This window comes from Acipenser ruthenus, chromosome 18 (assembly GCF_902713425.1).
Source record: "Acipenser ruthenus chromosome 18, fAciRut3.2 maternal haplotype, whole genome shotgun sequence".
Classification (NCBI taxonomy): domain Eukaryota; kingdom Metazoa; phylum Chordata; class Actinopteri; order Acipenseriformes; family Acipenseridae; genus Acipenser; species Acipenser ruthenus.
This window is the reverse complement of record NC_081206.1, coordinates 19,134,031-19,155,628: the sequence shown is the minus strand read 5'-3', so window position 1 is coordinate 19,155,628 and position 21,598 is coordinate 19,134,031. Positions and strand designations below refer to the sequence as shown.

At 37.9% G+C, this 21,598-nt stretch overlaps 1 protein-coding gene across 4 annotated transcripts in view; it reads right to left on the bottom strand.

Moving 5' to 3' along the window:
• LOC117425215 (centrosomal protein of 170 kDa protein B-like) overlaps window positions 1-21,598 on the bottom strand; it is a 54,451-nt gene that overhangs the window by 20,911 nt on the left and 11,942 nt on the right. For all 4 annotated transcript variants that reach the window (XM_058991418.1, XM_058991419.1, XM_058991421.1 and 1 more), the window contains exons 3-7: window positions 17,421-17,510; window positions 15,756-15,834; window positions 10,685-10,743; window positions 9,121-9,259; window positions 2,965-3,081 (exon numbers count right to left, since the gene is read on the bottom strand). In XM_058991418.1, the coding sequence (XP_058847401.1) occupies window positions 2,965-3,081; window positions 9,121-9,259; window positions 10,685-10,743; window positions 15,756-15,834; window positions 17,421-17,510 (484 nt within the window). The remainder of the gene's footprint in view (window positions 1-2,964; window positions 3,082-9,120; window positions 9,260-10,684; window positions 10,744-15,755; window positions 15,835-17,420; window positions 17,511-21,598) is intronic.

The following is a 21,598-nucleotide window of genomic DNA, read 5'->3' as shown; positions in this document are numbered from 1 at the left end:
CAAAATAGAAAAATGGAACAGGACTGACTTCATGGAGAAATGCTACTGGAAATGTTAGGTTAGCTTTTATTTTTTTGGTTATTATGACTTTATATCAGGCTCCAAGTCTATAATTATACAGAGAAAGCAGGCACCCAGTCATACAGGAACTTGTGGCTGTACTTTTAGTTTCAAGGATAAACAACGTGTTCAATGCTTAGCAGAAAGTCATCATTTTTCACTGCAAGCAATACACTGGGAATTTGAATGGACCACGGCGCCAGACTCAGAAGCTCAATTTGAGTTCAGTCAATATTTACAGACAATTGATGGAATTTTATATTTGAACCAGTGCTTATCAGGGTCATCTGTCAGGACTATAGTGGTTTTGTTATCTGAAACAAGTCACAAGTGCCATCTCAGGGCAGACACGGTTAACATGTGGTCTTATCAGAAAAGGGGACGACGGGAAAAGCTACAGAATGAAGATATTAATTATAAACTATGTTGATTCTACAGACCTCTGCTCAACATCCACCCCATGAACATCCCCTGCTTTAAGTAATGCTGAATTGTGCTAAATGACGTGGTGGTTGTGTGGGTGCTAGTTTGAGACCACCAACAAATTGTACTTGTGGCCTCAGTCAGATTCAAAAAGCGAGAGACATGAAATGTACGTAAAATATGTAACTCGTGTTGAATAAACAAGTACAGTAATCCTCCCTAACCGTTTATCTGCCATGATCAAGCTCTTTAGCAATGTGAGTTTATTATTGAACAGAGAAGATTAGTTCAGAGATTGTAGATCCTACCAAAGTTTTCGTACACTGTGTTGTATGTGCTCCGTGCGCTGCCATTGCTGGTGGTGTCATTTGAGCTGTTCAGTGTGTTGATATGTAAATAAATCCTGTTCACCTGTGGGGTGTATCAACTTCAACCTCCGTCTCGATCTCCTGCCTGTCACTCAGCAGTGAATGCACGCACCCACACGGCAGACGGCTTCTCTGTCACAAGCATGAATACTCTGTATCTTTCTAAACAAGGGATTTAGGGGAGCTCCCTAATAAAAGCTGAATCTATTGTGTGAATATATTAATTGTTACAGCTGTGTATAATGGTATTTAAAACAGGATTCATTCATCCGCCTTTTTACATATCCACCCTTACTGTGGTCCCACCGCAGTCGGATATGCGACAGATTACTGTATTTGGACAAAACTGTTGGCATCGTTTTGTTTGTGATTTATACCTTAAATATGAGTTGTTGTGACTGTAGGATTCTGATACTGCTTTTGAAGTCAAAGTTATAGCAATTTAATGAATAGTCCTAACATCTACTCAGCTTGGAAGATTCATTATTGTGAATACTTTTCACTGTCTATGAAATGGTATACAAATTAGAAGAACCTTCTTAAACATTTTAAAATGCAGTACAAGAAAATGCTATACATTCTTGCTCCTTTTTTTTTCTTTTTGCTGCGTCGTGCTGTTTAATTCCTGAAATTTAACAACCATCAAAGCAAGCCTCAAATACAGCTGCTGGCAGTTATACCTTGCAAACAACCTAGAAAAAATGTTACTGGAATTTCTAAGATTAGTGTAGTGCCACTTAGTTTTATAAAAAAAAAAAAAATGTACATAGAAATTTGTTACCGCATCATTAAAAAGAAACCTACTGGTAGTATTAAAATTGGACAAATGAGTTTTGTTTCCAGGTGTTTCAAATTAGGGATGAACTACTTAGATTCAGTTTTGCTTCCCTGACCATCAGTAGAGCTTAGATGAAACATGTCTCACTGCTGCATCACCACTACTTGAGGGAGGAGCACACGCATTACCAGATCAGAACCTGATGATTGAGCACAGGTACAAACACTGGGATGTACTGTCTTGTGGGATGTTAGGCCACTCAAGTTATTAACACTGTAGACTTGATAAGCCTCTCTTATTGTCTTTTCCCTGTGTTTGTGGCCACAGCTGTCTCTCCTGTGCTTTTTTTTGCCACTGCTGATACACTCTGATGACCCTGGAGCAGCCTACTAATAGGACTGGCATTGCTCCTGTGGCTCTTTCGAATGCTGTTATCTCTGTATTTGACTGGTAGACTGTTTTTAATTGTGCTGCTTCCACAGCTTTAAAAGTTGTGCAGGGATCACATGTCACATAACCAACCTACTTTCCATCTCGAAATCAGAGCAATACAAAGTCCAATTGGGTAGACCAATCCTAATAAATTGGCTTGGCAGTGTACATGGCCTTGTATAGGGATTTCATAGAAAGGTTCTGCTAATAATTGCAACTTCTACTGGAGGTTTCAGAATCTGAGATGGCCGCTCCGTATTAACAGTCACCCAGCAATCATATTTTAGTATAAAGCATAAATACATGGCTGAAAGAAGTGATTTAATTCACCAACAAAGAGTTCAGAGATCTGAGATCTGCTTCACAATTCTATGGGCAGCCAATGCAAAGTCCTCAGAGGGTGCATGAGTAATGGCTTTCGTGTCAAGACATTTTAATCATATACTTCAAGATTTATGGAGTATAGGGCTTACAACACTAAATGTATTATTATTATGATTTATTTCTTAGCAGACGCCCTTATCCAGGGCGACTTACAATTGTGTAAACGTCAATGTGTGGCCACAGCATGGATTGTAAATATCATCATGAAGCAAAGACTGACAATTTTTATGAATTCTAAGTTTATTTTTTTTAATTCAAGTTTTTGAATGAAATCAAGTTTTTTTTTTTTGTTTGTTTTTTTGCATTGGGGGTTTAGTTAAAAAAAAAAAATTAAAAAAATTAAATAAAAAAAAAATTTAAAACCGCATTGCTAAATAATACTGTAGTACATAATTAAATAAAATACCATAAACCCCATTTTATTCACGTGCCAGTCATATGAGCTAATCCTGCTATTCCTATTAAACCGTTCAAACCTGAGAAGCAACCTGAAAGTGCTATCAACATAAGGTGCCTCACCGGACTGTATTTCCTCTGGTCGTGTCCCATCTGCGGGCGGCACTTTGTTTCCGGCGTCGTCTTCTCCCCACCACGATGGCTGGCCGTAGAGAGGCGTGGGGCGGGATGTGCTAGTCTCTGAACAGAGTGAAAGTGACTGCCATTAGGTACTGGATCTATTTACACACACACACCTTTAGCACTGCATGGAGCTTCACAATATTTATTCAAAGCCACTCTTTAACCGGACATGCTTAAGTACGAGTACAATGAATCTGGAGGGACTCCAAGACTAAATCAATCAATCATTTATTTATTTAACCAGGCACAGCGTGACTTATCTCTAACAGCGGTGATCTGGGGAAGAGAATGGAGAATGTATTTTATTAATATTTCTGTGGTACTGTATAAAATACAGGTCTGAACCTCAAACTAAAAAACAAGTAACCGTACCCCATGTTGCCTTGAACCTCCTTAGGGCCATGCCATGTGAAAAAATGTAAGAAAGTGAACATTTACACAAAAGTATATCCGTCATCAATAATGAATCGGAGGGCTGGCCTCACATTCTTCATTCTTGGACTGGCCATGCACAAACTGATGCACTGATCAGATATTTCTGTATGTATATTTCAGGCATGGTCAAGCCAATATTATAAAGGTCCGGCTTCTTACTTTTGAAGACCCCAAGCTTTCAAACACTTGCACTAATAGAAATATTTTGTTCGCTCAACTACAGGTGTCTTTTAGTCCTTTGTGGTGGAATCACAGCAGACTCAGTTCCCGCAATCTGTCTTCATAACTCTAGCCCTGGGATTAGTCTAGTTGCTCTTCGTTGGACTCTCTCCAAAGCCATAAGCAAAGGCTTTATGATTTGAGCTACTGTAATTGTGAACCCTGGTAACTTTACACTATCTATCACCTGCATCCCCATACCTGACTAGCCTGCTCCAATACACCAAATTATTAGCAAATATTGGGAATTCATCAATTAAATTGCTTTTTAATTTAAGGGAATTGTTTTGTCTTAAGTGTGTGTGTTAAACTAACACTTTGTTTTATTCAAAGCTATACAGTTGTTGCAGAGACTTGACATTGAAAAAAGCTTTTAGTTGAAACGTTTGTCATTGAATTTTAATTTCATCTAGTATTTCTAACTTAGCAGTTTCCTATCGCAAGAAGACCCTGATTATCAGACTTTATCTTGGTCTGTATGGTTTTGCCATCCCGACACATTCAACTACCAGACTGTAAAGCCCTCTAATGCTAAAACTAAAAAAAAAAATGGACAGAAAATACTTGGATATAAAAGCTCTAAATAAACTGAGAATATAGAAGTTTAAAAGGAATATAAGTGCAGTGCACATAAATGAAAAAAACATTCTGTTTTAGATGCAATCTCCTAAAGAAAGAAACTACAAAACTATGCTGGATTTAATACCAACAGGGGAGAAGGGTGACTGCCACGTTTCACTGAAATACAATCTCAGGGCCCCTTTCCTGCACCAAGCACTTCTGACACAGTGTTCTATTAGGTTGGCAGTAGGCTGGCAACTGTTTCATCCTTTACTTTGTAAACAGTTAAACTGAGAACGAGTCCCTGTGTGAGGCTGTGTGCAGATTAATTCTGCACTTGAGCAGATTACCAGAATGTGCTCCTAAACAACAACCACACAAACAAAACAAAACAGCTAGCATAACAAAAACACACTATAAACAGTTGATACAAACCAAGCCCTTGCCCAGCACTGTCTAGCTACGGTAGCAGAATTTTTGCATGTACTTGGAAGCATCTGGATCAGTTAAGTTAATGTAAAAGCAGGGGTGGCCAAAGTTGTGCCTCCCAGTCCTGTTCTTTGTTCCAACCCTGGTCTAAATTGTTTAAATGGACCAATTAAACCTCCACCCAGTGGAATGGCCCTGCAGGACCGTGAATGGACATCCCCAATGTAAAGGTTGCCAAGTCATTATTTTGGGCTGCTATCTGAAAATTGCCAATCAATAACTATTTAACTACAAAAGCTGTTGATCAATAATTCAACTTGCTATGTCACTCTGCAAGGAAAACAGGCAAGCCCCTGCTATACTTGCAACAGCCGGTGGTTATAAAGGTTACCGGGAACCGTTTGGCATTGTGGTACGTTGATGTGCTTAATTTACTGTTTTTGAATCACATTAATTAAAATCTGAGAACTTAAAATTGCTATCAAGATGGACATCAGTTTAGCATTGCACATATATTGCATGTATTTGTTTTACCAGCTAGCAGTAATAATTATTTCTAACTCCTTCCAAATGTTAAAGTTGATTTTACAAACACTCTACGGAGAACATGACCTCATTGTGACTGGCATCCTTCTACAGAAAGGTCAAACCGCACTGATTAAGAGCACCAGGCAAAGCAGGCAAAATAGTAGGAGGAGGAAAGGCTAAAAGGGTCCAGCAGAGTAGCTTGGATTTCCAGCCGCACACAAACTTAAACAGACAGCTTAGTAGCAATGATTTAGTACTGCTGAACTCGGAGCAGCTCTGGTCACATGCTTGGAGGATTAGGGGTTTGCAGTGGTTCCTATTCTCAACCAGCTTGCCAGACTGCTTTTGTTTAGCATATTCACATAAACAGAAAAACGTGAACTGGTCTGTGTTTATACAAGTATTCCTTAAACAAGGTCATGTTAAAATCTTCTAATAAAGTGCCTCATGACACCAATTAGAAATAGTACTTCAAGTTGTTTGTACAGTTGCCACTTCAATATAGATCAAGAAGTCTATGAAAACCCTTTAAAACTAATCTCATCAGTGGATTAGTGCTCAAACCATGATCATTACCTGGATGTTCGCAAGATAACATGTTGATCTGTAGATATTAAGGAATGCTCTGTCTACGTAGGTTTTAAACAGTCAGTGTTTCTTAACAGTACAAAGAAAGGGGAGGTATTTTTAATCCCTACATGTACCAGGCATCCTGGCCAGCCTTGTAGTTTATTTAGCCTACAATAAAGAAGAATTTGGGGTGCCTTAATTGAAGTCTTTAAAATCTTAAAAGGAATTGACAGTTAACCCTAACAAAAAAGCTTTAAGCGCAGTACAGAAACCAGGACCAGAGGATACAGTTAGAAACTAACCTGAGATATAATTAGGACAGAGGGGTGTGGTGAGACTATGGAATGGGTTTTAAGACTTGACAAAGTTTTGAGATCAGCTACTAGGAACCGGACGAGCACTGATGGGTTGAACAGCCTCTCTCATTCATACATTTTCTTAATGTCCTTATGATATTTAGTGCTTTGTGCAGTTACAGTTAAATGAGAGTGAGTGAAGCAGAAATATGGACATCTACAATGTGTGTACAAAGTTTGGAGCTTAGCAACACAAAACCAGCAACACAAATGTAATTGTTGACAAAGCAAATGTAGCATTATGACTTTAATAGTCACCGACAAAAGACATGCATGCCTTACAGCAGAATGGAGGTGCAGGGCGTTTACAGTTCATAACTTGAGTTTAGGACAGGGTGTAGCTCTCAGCTGTAGCTCAAGCGTTCTGGCTCTAGGCCCGTTGTTAGTAAGTATTTAGCCTGGCCTAACCCAAAATGTGTGTGGGTTGTAATGGTTTGGCAGAGGGGTACATGAATTGCACATGGTATACAGGTAATCTTTTAGAACTACTACAGTACATCAGTAGAGACATTCCACAACAAATTTACAAGAACGTCTGGCCTCCTGAGAATTCAACCAAAACGCATGTCAGTTTTTTTTTTGTCACATTTCCAACTAACTTTGGTATCATTTTGCTGACTCGTGTTGTTTGCTTCACATCTGGTGAACCCAAAAGTGAAAAAAAAACATTTAGCAAAATCAAAGCAAAGCTAGCTGAAAAGTCCCTAAAGTCGAGAATTTTAACTTTTTGGTTTCACGCTATCCCAGACTGTTAAAGTAATTTTTGAGATGTTCTAATCATGCCTGTGATCCTGCCAATCAACCTGTAAATGCATGTTGAGGTAACACACCAAAAAATGATACAGCAGTGGTAACAAGTAATTACAGGATGAATATGCTACATATTTTGTATCTGACAAACAGGTAATGAAAAGTAGATGATTTTTTAATTAAATGTCTGCTTAGGCGTACAGATTACAACAATACATGTAGAAATGTTTTCTTGGAGGCCTGCTGTGTAAATAATTACATTTTGACAAGACAGATCGCTTTAAGAGAAGCCAAATTAAGCTCAAGAATGAAAAAAGCTGATTCTCACTGGGTTTCTGCAGTCTACTAGGGAAGCAGTCTTTCTCCACAGCAATCTGTATAATTCTCCAAACACTAGGGGCCTCTGCTTGTGATCTTCTTTCTGAAGTCAGTCTAGCTGAACCAGCTCAAATTGAAAAACTGGAACCGAATGCATGTATACAGTTACAAAAGGAACTAAATGCTTTCCCCTTGTTTTAGAGGTATTGCAGGACATTTTTGTGAAAATTTTGTTAGCCGCCCGCTCCAGATTTTGACCTAATGGCCGTGGTTGAAAAAGTTATACATTGAAATTGAGTCTAAAAAAAGCAAGCTTGATACTCCGAGAATTGATATTCCTAAACGCCATAAATAAAGTTACCAATTATTTTTTTTTTTGTAATAAAAAGTTGGGATACTCTCGACCCTTGTTACTCACCCTATTCTAACTGTGCCTATTTACTGTGATCACATACATTTTCTGTAATTTCTTCTGTCCAGTACGGAATAACACATCTTACATTTTTTGTTACCTTTTACGGATCTTTATCATAAGCTAAACATTCTGTCTCAGATCTTAAGAATCGTGTGCTATACAAAAATGGCAGTACACCAAGCTCGTAGAGGTGGGGATCTTGATCAGAAATTGTTGCAATGTCAAGTTACATTTATTTATTTATTTTTTTTTAAACGTGATAGTCACTTTTGTAGACAACAGATTTGTGATATGCATCCAATTATACTAATTTCCATTGATTTGCTGATATAAACTCAGATCTCTTAGAGCTGGCATGAACCTATTCCTAGTCACCTTTTAGTTGTCAATGTTGGCCTGTACAATTGATGCAACAATGATTCCAATAATCAATGACTGCTATGGCTTTTCTATTTGCGAGCCTCAATTCAACTTTCTTTAATAGTCCTGGTGCCCTAATTGGAGCCTCATATATATTACATTTCCAGCACACACATGTTTTCAATTTGTATTTTAAAGGCTTTAGTGAAGAATCACATGTTCTTGGATTCTTGATTGTTAATAAAATAGTTTTTTTTCAATGCCTATATTGTATCACTTTTTATTGTATAATAACAATAATCTGAGTTGCAGTTGAAGGCTTTTGTGAAGAGTCTACACATTGCTTTTAAAGTGTCCACTGTTTGATCTCAACCAGGTCTTAAAACAATATAAATCAAAATAATACTTTGATTGTCATCTGTACAAGTGCAAATACCACACACGCATTCTGCAAGTGGTCTCACGTGTACCAGAAAACAATGCACATTCAACCATTAAAACACCAACTTGTTCCAGACTGAAACTACTTTTCTAAGATTCCTTGAACAGCGGTAGAACTACTTCAAATGCCCAGGCATCAACATTTCTTCTTTATACTACTGTCTGCTATGTATCAACAATCAAGAAACTGGATTGCTCCTGCAGTACTAACTCTGCCTAAAGTGCTATTTTCAAGTGCTTTTTCAAGGGTTGTGTTTGAAATTAAAACTACATAGGGAAGGTAAACAAACTGATTAGCTTCCTGTTAGTGCACAGAAAAGGCAAAATTATAATACAGCAAGAAATCAGTGGAATTTAGTGGAAAATGGAACATTACGGTGCAGCCTTAATTATTGTTTATTTTCTAGAAAAGTATTCGGCTAGCAGTACAACACATGTCTGCCGCAAAAAAATCAGTTCTGTCTGCAATATACAGTAACCTCTAAAATGAGCCCATCTGTCGGCAGTGTATGAAACTGAAATAGCAGCGTTTGTCTGCTGGCATCATTCCAAGGGTTTACACAATGGGGACAGATTGACACCATCACATTTAATACAAATGTGTTTCCTTCACTAGACCAAGGTGGTGTGTCAACGCTTCTTGCAGCATCATTTAAACTAAGCCAAGCTCCCCCTTCTCTCTCTCTGTCTGTATCAGGGCTGCACGTGGGTTACCTGGCAGTCCTTTGGGGTCCCCCTTCTCCAGTTTAGCCCTGGGGGACTCCGCCCCGCTCTCCGTTTCATCAGTCTGCTCTACTTTCTTCCCATCCGACACCTTGATGTTCATTTGAAGCTGGCTTGTGTACTTCTCATGCTGCAGCAGGCGAGGAAACAAAGAAGAGAGAGTTCAGCTACCCTGAAGATATTTTAGAAATCAATTTAAACTGGCTGGCAGATATTCTTTGCATCAAATGACACAGGCCCACTTTGTTGCTGGTCTTTATGGTGTTGAGATTACAGATCGATTTATTGCTGAAACAAACATTGGTTTTTCATGTCTGAATACTATTATTTTTTTTAGTTAGCTGGAAATTCTTTTTTTACTATCACACCGTATTACACCAAAGACTAAAACTTGTACCCCAGGGTAACGTATGCTTCAGAATACATTTCAATTAATGTTTTGAATATTTATCCCTGCACAATTTTTAACATGTCCGATGTGCTCCAAATTATATTTCAGTATACAATCACAATTGACCATCACAAATAATAAAGTGTTTTTTTATCAAAAGAAAAAATATATATATAAAAAGGCATACTTTTCAAAATATTTGAAACGCCGGGGATGTGTTACACACTTTTTGTGTTAATGTCCTGTCCTTCCAATAACTGATACATTCATTTTATTAATAGCATCACCGACTACTTTATAAAAACTGTACCTCACAGCTGCAAGTGAGTTTCAGTCATAATGAGCTGGACAGCAGATGGGAAAGACTCTGAAAGAAGGGTGATTGTAGCTGCTGGACTGGCAGGGTCTTCAGTATCGAAGACTGCATCCAAATGTGGATGAACAGACTTCCAAAGGAACTGGGGAACGGTCAAGTATCTCTTCAGAAAAATGTGAACACTTTTTTGTCTTGTCAAGATGAATCAGTCCCGTCTGCCCATGATGGCCCTACACCCTAAGGGCCCCTAGTGTTCTGGCTGGTGTTGCAGTTGTATTGTATGCTGCATATACAGAGGACTGCTGTGAACTATGAGCTATAGAACACGGCATTCTCCTATGCCCAGACCACAGCCCTTGTCCCAGGACAAAGGGGCTGGTAATCTCATCAGCTCCTTTAAAAGTTGATACCTTGTAGCCTGAATATATATTATTGTGTCTCTAAAGGTGATAAAAGATCGTCTAAGTTGATAAGTAAACCTTTATCTTCTAAACGCGTGTAACCACCGTCTAAAGCACTATGTACAGACAGTGAGCATCTGGTCACTTCTTGTTTTGTCACCCTAGTTTCACTCCAGGCACATATTGAGAGATTTGGCTTAAAGTCTTAGCCATGACAGGTTACAGGATGTGGGGAGGGGTGAGGGGAGCTGCGAGACAGCACTAAAGCTAATTTCAATGGCTCTCAGGTTTAGAAGCAGGCTTGGCAGCAGTAAGCATGGCAGCGGTTTCAGAGCAAGAATCAAAGCATACCGTTAATCCCCATAAAGACCAGATTAGAAGGCAGGAGAGTAAAAAAACAAACACACACACACACATGTACCATTACCTGGGAAGCAGAATACCTACCTTTAATGCCTCTTCAGGAACTCTGTGTTGACTCCTTTCCAGCACATAAACATGTGTATGTAAACATTTGTGTTAAGGGAAACATGAATTAAAATAAAATATAAAAAACAAAAACTGTATATAGCAGACTAGTCTGGCAAGCCCTTGTGATTTTATTGAATCTAAACCACAAGCCAAGACCTCCGCTTGGATAAACTCTAGCAATCGTGAAAAAAAGAACAAGTGCAGTCACTGGGTATGGTTAGGTTGACAGCATTCCACGTGTCTAATGATAATTTGACAGTGAGGGAACAGATTTTACTTTGAGCGATTCCTTTCTTTTTATGTATGCAACACATAACCATATATTTTATTCTTCCATTCACTTATATATTAGGACACAATAGAGAAGAAGTAGTATTGCCCAGCTGTAAGGAACTCACACATTTTCTCACAAACCAATACAGTATATTCCATGTCATATTGTGGCCAACGCTATCCTTTGGAGAAATCATTTATTGCCAGATATGGGACTCTTGTTTACCCAGTTATTTCTCCATTGTTATGTCAATAAATGGCAAACTAGGAGTTAATCTGGTGGTTAAGGAGTGCTTCAGGTATCCATATCCATTATTGAGACAGTATTCACAGCTGTTCCTCTCCTGAGCTTAGTTTTCATCAACATTTAATGGTCATAGAACCAAAGATTACCACTGGGCATTCTAGCTAATATTTAATTAAGCAGTGATTGTATTTTTCATTATAAAACATTTGAGACATCTGGGGTAACAATAAGACACCCTTCCAAAGACTAGCAGACATACATTAATGGTCTTCACGATGCATACATATTATTATGAAGCACTGATAGGAAAAGGGCTTCTTATTTAGATTTTTTTTTTTTTTTTTTTAATGAAAGCCTTAAATGGGGTTATAGTTAAACACATAGTTCCAGGAATTATACTTCTGTAATACACTATGTATCTCACATATTCAGGTGCTTTCAAAACTGCACAAGGGAGATTATATTAATGGAAGTTTACAGAACTATTGTATTAGCTATACTCTCTTTAAGTCTTCAGCATGGGCACACCATGACTGCCACTGGAAAGCCTGGTTCATACTTGAGACTCTCGCATAATTTCTGGTGGAATCATAAACACTCTGTGTGTTTTTTCTCATGCGTCCAAGACCTGAACTCACATGGGATGGGATGATGTTGAAAAATGTTAACATTTGCTGTTTGGTCGTACGCTGGGAACCATCATGGAGCAAGACTTTGAGGAACTTTTACTGGAAGAAGTTCGTAAACATCCACGTTTATATAACCCCTCACTTAAATATAGAGATGCCCAAAGAAAAGAAACAGCGTTGGCACGGAAAAAACTAGAAAAGGACTGGAGAGAATGTAAAGCCCGACGGAGAAAACTGCAGGACAGATCTGTGAACAGCAAGAAAACCCTTGAAGTAAAGAGTGGAGTCGGAAGCTCGTGGCCACACTTGCTCGGAATTGCCATATGTAATATGTACAGTGTGACCGCAAGTCTTTGTGCAAGTGTCACTGGCATCGCATGTGTATTTTTGCATTAAAGCAATGGTCCCAATCTGTTTATCAGATTATCAAACCTTTCACCTGTCATTCTAAAATACTCTCACTGTTACATACCCGCACCTCTCTATTGCTTGCTTTTTTTTTTAAACCTGTTGTATAAGAGGTACAAACTCAACACACCTCCTGAAATGTCAACGTTTCCAATTACGTGAATGCAGTCTGTATTTAAAAGTATGAACGACAGCTACGCAGTCAAAAGGGCTGCGACACGATGCGTCCTTCGTACAGCAAATAGTGAAGCTGCACAGATTTTATAGCTGTCTGCGCCTGACGTACCGCATTCATCTGCGATAGAAGCATGAACCAGGCTCAAGAGAATGCACTGCAGGCACAACCTGCACCTGACCAGTCTAAACTGCAATGCAGCGCTTTCTCACTTATTTTGTGCGGCTCAAGCTCCCACTCCTTCACGTCCTAGCTGTGCTCTGGTGCTCCCATGGGTTACGGAGGCAAAACCAGCAGAGATTGTTTCTCTTCAGCACGCTACAGCTGGCCAGGCTTGGTGAGCTCAAGCAGACAAAGGCAGGGATGGCTGGCCTTTGTACTCCAAAGGCCTGTAGCTCAATGACACCAGCTCTCGAGTTCCGGGTATAAGAGAGACAATTGACTTGGGGGTCAGAGGACACCCACTGACTTTCAGTTCTACTGAGCTGTTGTTGGGAATTTCTACAGTGAGGGAAAATAAATAAATCCCAATAGCTTAACCTTGGCAAAGGAGAAAATGTGTAGGAATGTTTCTTTAATTTCAACAATAAAACACAGTATTCCTGTTTAAAATTGGGGATCTAGGCCAGATTGGAAGGAGCAGGATAGTCTTTATACTGTAGATGTATTATAATTATTGTAATGGTGGAAATAGAAAAATGATCTACAAGAAACGAGGCTCTGGTTTGGTTCAAAGTAATCAGGCTTGTGGGCTTTTAAAGTTGATTACACTGCAGTGCCATGTGACAACAGCAAACACTACCTTCTCAATCCTGGTGCTGCACATTGGAAAGCTGTATATGAAAATACCGGTTTTGCAAAGGGAAGGTATTCTGGGAAGAAGAAAGCTTCAATAAAAGGAAGTTCTTTAAATAGTAGGTTGTCAAAATAAATGCAGCTTTTAAAACAACTGTTTACTGTTTACTGTTTACTGATGAAATGCTTCCCATGGGAACTAGAGCCCTACTCTCAAAAAGTGAGCTCTTTCAGTGGACTACCATGATTATTTCAGACAAACACAAGTAAATAAAGACAAGCACAAGTAAATAAATAACTATGAAATAGTGACAGTGGCACGGTGTGTGCCTTCTTTACTGGACTAATGCTTTACTGGAGTTCCATTATTACCTTATAACCCTCCACAGCAATTATGTTATCACTTAAACATAATATGGAGTAAACCCTGTTATTTTATTTGGATGTAGTTAACTGCTACCCACTATTCATTCACTATTTCCTATTTTTATAATCTATTTAAAATGATAAAAATAGACTGTAATGTAATTGTTCTGTGTTCTTGAGTCTGTTGCCTGGCTACCAGCTGCAGCACAGTTTGAAGAAACATCAGTCTTACTAGATATAGTGGAGATATACTATGCAGCAAGAAAGCCTTGTCCTTTATAAAATCTGACATTTATAAAATAGTATTAAAATGATCTCTGGAGCTCTATGTTTTCTGACATTCCCATATGAGATGTGGCCAGTGGAAGAGACTGAAGGTGTGCTCTTTCACTGTAGTTTTGAGGATTTCAGAAAACACAAAGCACTCAGCCTCCTTAACATGGAGTCTAGGGAGAACCTGTCACATTACAGGATAATCTGGCACCATGAGGGCCAAAAATGTTCTCCCAAGAACACAATTGTGCTTAGCAATAATAACCTTAGAATATACTTCCGTTACATTTTAGCACAGATACCAACGAAGAAGTTCATTTTGGAGGTCAAATGTTAGGGTTTTTCTTTTTTTTAAAGCAACATTTTTGTGCCAGTAACTAAGTGTTCCTTCAGGATTATTTTATGTATGGCCAACAGCATTGGAACATTTTATCACAGATATAAACTGGAGTCTTACGGCCAAGACTAAATGAGATGACAGTAAAAAAAAAAAAACACAAATAGGACATATTCCCAGCTGAGCTTGGATAGGAGAAACCCCACCTACAGTGTATCCTACTGCCGATACACTGTAGAACACTCACAGAGGGTCAGAGCAAGGCCCCACACTAGTGCTTGAGCTTCACGCATACAGCGTGTAACATCTCAGTATAGCAATTTAACATATTTAGAGGAGTGCCTTTTCAAATACCAGAGTGGCTATTACAATTATGTAAAGCATAGACAGAGAGTCTCTTGCTACTGTATGTGCTTCGAACAGCAGACCTTGTTCGGTTCCAGATTTCTTGTCTAAGCATGCCTGCAAAGCATTAGAAACAGAAAGTTACATTCACAGTTCAGCACGTCAGCAAGACACTTAACTGAATGTAAATAGCAACACTGCACAGTAACCACAATACCCAGTGAAAGGCCTATTCTAGTCACAGTAGTAACTAGATTGTGATGTGAAAAATGTACACAATACTTTGTACTTCAAAACTCTATGAACTGTGATTAAAAAAAGATTTAACGCAGGATTCAAGTTTAAAAAGTAACAAATAACAAAAACTTTGATAAGGATAAGTGACAGTTTTCAGTCACGTGTATTCAAGTAGTCCCACATTTCATTTTTTTTAAATACAACATGTAAAACTGTAAGCTATTCGTTAGGGCAAACACTAATTAGATTGTCAGCAACGGCATATGGTTTGATTTTAAGCAGTGACAGATTAATTCTACCATGAGAAATATTTAGTAATCTTTGAATCTTGGAATAACAGATTGTCTCCTCCTGGTAAATATAGATATATTTTTTATGATGTTTAGAAAGCACAGAGCTGGTCTGTGATACAACTAGTTTATTATTTGCGAATAGGAAAAGATTATAAAAAGGTAGGGAAATGTTGTTACACACAGAGCCATAGCTACAAAATGTTAATCTTTTTTTTTTTTTTTTTTTTAAGCACTGTTTCATCCATCCAACAGAATGTATACACATCCCTTTTTATGAATAGGGGCCAATCATTTCACATTAAAGTGGATACAAAGGCACTGAATCCAGGTACGAATTAACTAAGGTAATGGACCCGCTCCTTTAAAACAACTCCAGACAGTCACTTCAATTTGTCAGACCGCTGGTGGACACAAATACTGTTGCTAGGATCTACGTTATCTACCACAGTTATGAAAACTAACATCTCTATCATGTATAAAAAGTATGCATGGAGGACCCTGTTTAAATGCTGTATTTACAGTAAATCTGCCACAGTTTAGATCAGCCGAATAGCTCTTCCCTTAGCAGTTAACAATTCATGAACATGTTTCCCACCTAACAAAACCGTTTTTGATTGATCTGCACTGCATGTTCCTACTTTATACAAATATCTTCCATGAAAAGGATATCATATCCAAACCTTATCACATCGTTCAGTTTTAGGGTCATGTAGGTCTGGTCTGGAATTCTTAAATCATTCACAAAGGTCTGGTGAGGGGAAAAAAAAAAAGAGAAAAAAATATACATATTAGTAACAACAAAAAACAGATACTTTTTCAAAAAAGCTGCAAACTTCTGGTTGTATGGAAGTGGAGTACTATCCTACTTAACAGAGATTGGTTGATTTCTCATATATGACTTATAATAAATACATCTGATACAATATTCAGAGGTAAATAGATACAATACAAGTCATGCTGCTAGTACAGCAGTAATTTCTACTACATTTCTGTAAGAGATACCCGAGAATTGTTCTCTGAAAAGTAATATGGTGGATTACCGTATTACAATATCAGATAAGCCTCTTTTTTTTTGCCTGAGCGCCTTCTCTCATGTTTAGTTTAGCAGTATTTCAATAGTAATACTAAAAATAAATGCACACATTAACAAATGGTCTTTAACAGTGTCCTTTATCCAGCAATGTTTCAATAGCACCTGCTATGACTGAATCCAGCATGGACATTTTACCAGCAGCATTATCACCCATCACACAAAATATCTGCATAGCAGATTACATGATTATAAATCACTGCATAATCCATTCACTGAAGACAATGGGGGAACTCGAGTGAAGCTGTTACTCAAGAAATGGGCTGAATCACAGGAGGTCCTGCTGGAGCAGCTTTATGGAAATCGCTCCTCCTTCACTCAGTTATCTGAATGGTATCACCATCATGACTGAAGATCAGCTCATTTATCTAAGTCATGGAAGCTGTTGTAATGTCTATTTCTATATAAACTTCAATACAATAGTAGTACTGTATTTTGCGTTTCACAAAAATATGGTGCACAGTCTTTTACAGTACATAAATGTGGTAGTATTTTTGGTAAAGGCTACCACTTAAACAAGAGGTGAATTACTTTTATAGTGGGCAGTCAAAGTACACAACACAAATAAATTAAAGAAAGCATTGCATTGAGAATATTAAGTAATCTGGGTAGAAGAGTTTGACAGTCGAAATATATATGAGGTAAAATTAGTCAAATAGGTCAACTACTAGCTGCTTTATCAAATACATGTTTTTTTAATGTCTGGTGTTCTACTTGTGAACATACTGATTCGTAACACTGCTATTTAAAAACTGCTAGGAATTAAAATAAATCAATAAAAAAAGATTTATTATTCAAAAAGTTATTTATATGTTAATGGATTGCAACTACACTTCCGTCCATCTTAAATGACACGCTTCACAATCACGTGACATGCGATTAGTCAACTACCAGTTCCCGAGGTCGACTTAGATTTTTCAATTTGATAAGTTGACTATTCTGGGCTAACCATATATCAAATGAGGCAGCATCTGCTTTAGTTGGAATACAAAAAAGAAAACGTCGGACTGCTGTTTGACCGACATTTACCCTTGAGTTAACGTTTTCTAAAAATACAAAAAGATTAGAATTGGCTGCTAATTTGAACAGCTCCCAATTCATTTTATTCACACTGCGAATCAAAAAAAAAATCGACACTGCCTTATTTCTTCCAGCCCAGCGAAGCCCCTGATTAAAGCGCTTTATGTGTCCGAGGTTCAGGGGGCTCAGCTGTGGGTTTGCAGAGTCTTATTTGCATTGCTTACCCCATTCAGGCTTCCCAGGTCCTTCACAAGATGCTCGTCTGTGGCCAAGTCGTAGTTGATTACCGCATGCTGCTTGTCGACACTGCGGGACTGCAAAGACAAGAATACAGTAATGAGTCAACTGCTGTGCCCACATCCAGACTGCCTTGATTAAATACTGAACAGCAGCAGCATGGCTGGGGCAAATACACAGCTAATGATGTGTATTCATTTATTTGTTCATTTAGCCAGGCATCTAAAGCTAAACAGCAAAATATGGACGATACAACAATACTGTAAAGATGATGTATTTGCCTTAAAATTGACACTATTTACAAATCAGAAGGAACACAGTATATATATCACACATAGCATGCTGTCCAACTACAGTACTGGGAGTGCCTTCTGGCATTGATCACTGTTTGCCATTGTTTGTATTTTCATGGACGTAATACGGCCTTTGACAGTCTCAATACCCAGCATGCGATACTTCGAGCATAAAATGAGCAGCTAAAGTATTGTGACTGTGCTTTTCATTTTGGAGAGTGCTTCTTAAAAGGGAGAGGTCTTATTCAATTGTACTGATCTTACTCTAGATTTACTCTATTTTGACAACAATACAATTCCTCCATGTGAGACATCAATGCATGATCATTACCAGAGGTCATGTCCAGTGCTGGAGGCAAGATATCTCCAATTATTATTCAGGGAGACTTTCTTTGCCAGCAAATCCAGATCGGACAATAATTCCATCAGCAGAGATACATAGAAAACACACACACCATTCTATTCTAGGGTGATTCCCCAGTGCTGTATAACATAGACAATAAAATCCAGGTGGGTATAGGCTGATCAAATCAACTAGTTTCTTACAGTTTTACGAATATTTCAGGCTATAGAAAAAGTGTTAACAGTGCAATGCTAACCAAAAATGAACATCTTCCCTCAAGTACTGTAGAGTGACTAAAACCATTCTTGTCTATTTCCAATTTTTTTATCCTTACAAAAATGGCAGGCATGTTTAACTGTTCATTGCTGCACTTGATTGATCAAAGGCAAGCACTTTAAGCTTCAGGCTTACAGATCAAAATCTAGTTTCAATCCACCCTGAAATGCCTCTCCTATGTAGAAAGCTGTAATTTGTTTCCAGTGTTTAACACATTTAATGCTGGTGTTATTTTAGTACGAGGGTTATATTAAATTCATTAAATTACAAACAAGTTGCTTGGGCTATACGCTCCCCCACAAATTGCATTGGGACCAATGAATACATTCAGAATGACTGGCGGTGGGGCATTTGTTTCCAAATACTGCTGCCCCTTAACTGTATTTAATTTCAGCTGGTGTTTTTCCCCACAAGGGTGATTTATTGACCCTGTTATTAAGAGTAAGTAGCTTTAACAATTTGATTGAATACAAATGCTTGCAAGTGCAGAGAGGTACTGTAGTGACACGAGCAGAACACGGGAACCCCAGTTTCTTGCAACAGTTGTGATGGTGACCAAACGTGTGCGAGTGCTGTTGTGTAAACATTTAGATTAAAATGAACAGTTGCATTTAAGAAATGTAAAACAAGAACGACAAAAAAATAAAAACACAAGTTTTTTTTTCATCTGTTGCATCTTGCATCCCAGATATTATAGATTTAGTTACATGGTATACCATCAGGACTTTAAGGATGATTTAATTGCGCAGTAGATTCCACAGTTAGATGATGAGCTGATAATATCGCTTCAGCCAAAGAAGCAGGCACAGTAATTTAAGAGTACCGTTACCTATGAAAAACAATAATGTAGCGTGAGTTTTGTACTAAAGCAGGGTCAGCTGTTGCAGGGAAAACAAAGTTTATTTCTCAAACTGACCAAAGGCCTTTGTGGAATTCTTGATAAGCTCTTGAAGCTGCAGCAGCATTGGACTTGTTGGCATAAAAAAGGAGAGGTCTTATATTGCAAGGTCAGTTGCTGTCTGTGCTGGACATGGCTAACCTGTTAGAGACGTCTTTTACACAGAGCAAACGCAAGTGAATGTCGCTTTATGTGCAGCAGTTTACACAGTACACAAACTAACTCGCACAGGTTAATTCCTATTGACAAAGCAAACAATTATTACCCCGTTGATGTAACTGTATTTCAACTGTATTATTGCACAGTCAATGTATTTTTTTTATTTCCATTTGCAAGTAAAAAAAAAAAAATGTGAAAAGTGTGGTGATTTCTAGGCTACAATTAAAACGTTCAGCTACTGTATAAACTGTAGGGCAAAAACTTCTGACTAATTTTATAAACGACATTCTTTTAGTAATGCTGAGTAAAGACAAACTGCACAGGGACATTTTACATTCACCGCAAAATATGGTCGTGATCAAAATTGTCAATAAACACTGTATTTGTTTCTTGAGACTTAATATTAATGTCTCAACACTGAACATCTGTGACTTGGCTTTGTGCAGTATTTGGTCGTGATACTGCATGTCACTCACGTACAGATGATACACCATGACCGTTCATGTTTAAAACTAAATTAAAACAGATTCATTCTGAAAACTCCTTAATCAAGCTTCGCATCTGCTTAGCATTGCATCTTAATTAGGAACAGTGCGATTCGGTCATTGGATTTGAATGAATACAAGATAGAAAATGAGACCTAGTAAAATGCATAGAATACAGAAAAGTTATTAACAATATAACTGCCCCATTAGTAACTTCCTAATGTTTCAGTGTTTATGCAGAGCATATAAGATTTCTAGTACAATAAACTCAACCCCTTCATGTGCTTTTAAAAGCTGGCTTTTACCAACAGTAGATGTACTAAATGAAAGCATTTATAGAAGGTGTCTTTATCAATGTTTCCTGTGCCTACTGTACATTTACAGGACATGGTGCACTATTCCTCTCTAGCATCTGCTGTACAGTTTTATTTTAAGCTTCCATTCAGGATCATACAACACGTTTTTCCCCTCCATCTCAAGAGCTAATCTAATCCTTTCCCCTATAACGAACAGGATCGGTATGAACAATATGAATGGAAGATGATTCACATTCAGTTAGGACACACCTCGATGATGTCACCGCGCCACTCCCACGTCTAAATAACCCCTTTAAGTGTGGAATCGTCCTTTTCTGATGCCTACAGTATGTTCCTGCTTTTACAGCCCACTGGTTTCTTTATAAACACGTCAACTAATACATACATCATTAATCTGAACTTTGTCATGCAGAAATGAGAGGATGTGCAGCAGACGCATTAGCATTTAATCATTTTGGATTGTTTTTGCACTGAGAACAAAAAATATGCATTGGTTAAATTAACTATGGTATTTTAGACTGTACCAAGTTGCTCTTTAAGTGGTTAAAAAGTAAGATAACCCTCAGCTGCTAGCCCTCTCTGATGCTGCTTTTATAAACCTAATGCAAAAGGCAAGGGAACCAGGAACACACAAGACTCACTATTCAGTCCACGCTGGAGTGCTTTTACTAGGGAAGCCTCTCGGGACCCCTCCATGCACTTTTGTAAGTTAGTTTATACAGTAGTACTAAATTAAAGCATGTATAGAAGGTCTTTATCAATGTTTCAGTTTCATTTTAAAGTAGAGCTAACCAATGTTTTCAAATCCATGTCCTTGTATCTTAATGGCATTTACAGCATTATCACTGGCCTCCAGTTTCTTCTGTTGCAGATTTTTGTTTTTTGCTTGTATTTTCTACTTTAGGTTGGCAAGGCTATAAGTCAAAGTTAATAGTACTTCCTGGTATGTAATCACTCCACTTCCACTTAAAAGGTCATGTGACCTACCACACAAAGTCATATGATACCAGGAAGTTATTTTTGTTTGTTTGTTCTTTTTTTTATATACTTAAAAATATGTAACCCAAATTAAAAGTATAAAATCAAGCACAATATATTTTTAAAACAAGAAATGGAGAGTAGTTATAATGCTGTCTAATATTAGATAAGAAATTAAGTCTTCTTAAGCACTCTTTTATGCATGTTAAAAAGAAACTGCATATTATGAACAAAGTGTAAAAAATGAATAGGCCTGTTTATGTCTAAACTACAGTCCTTGGGTTACAAAAGTGAACTTCATTATACAAAAATGAAAACACAAAAAATATGAATACCCCACATTCACAACCTTTTATTGCAAGCAGAAATATGAAACTGTTTGGGTTTCTATTTGGTAAACAAGTTTCAAGCTTACT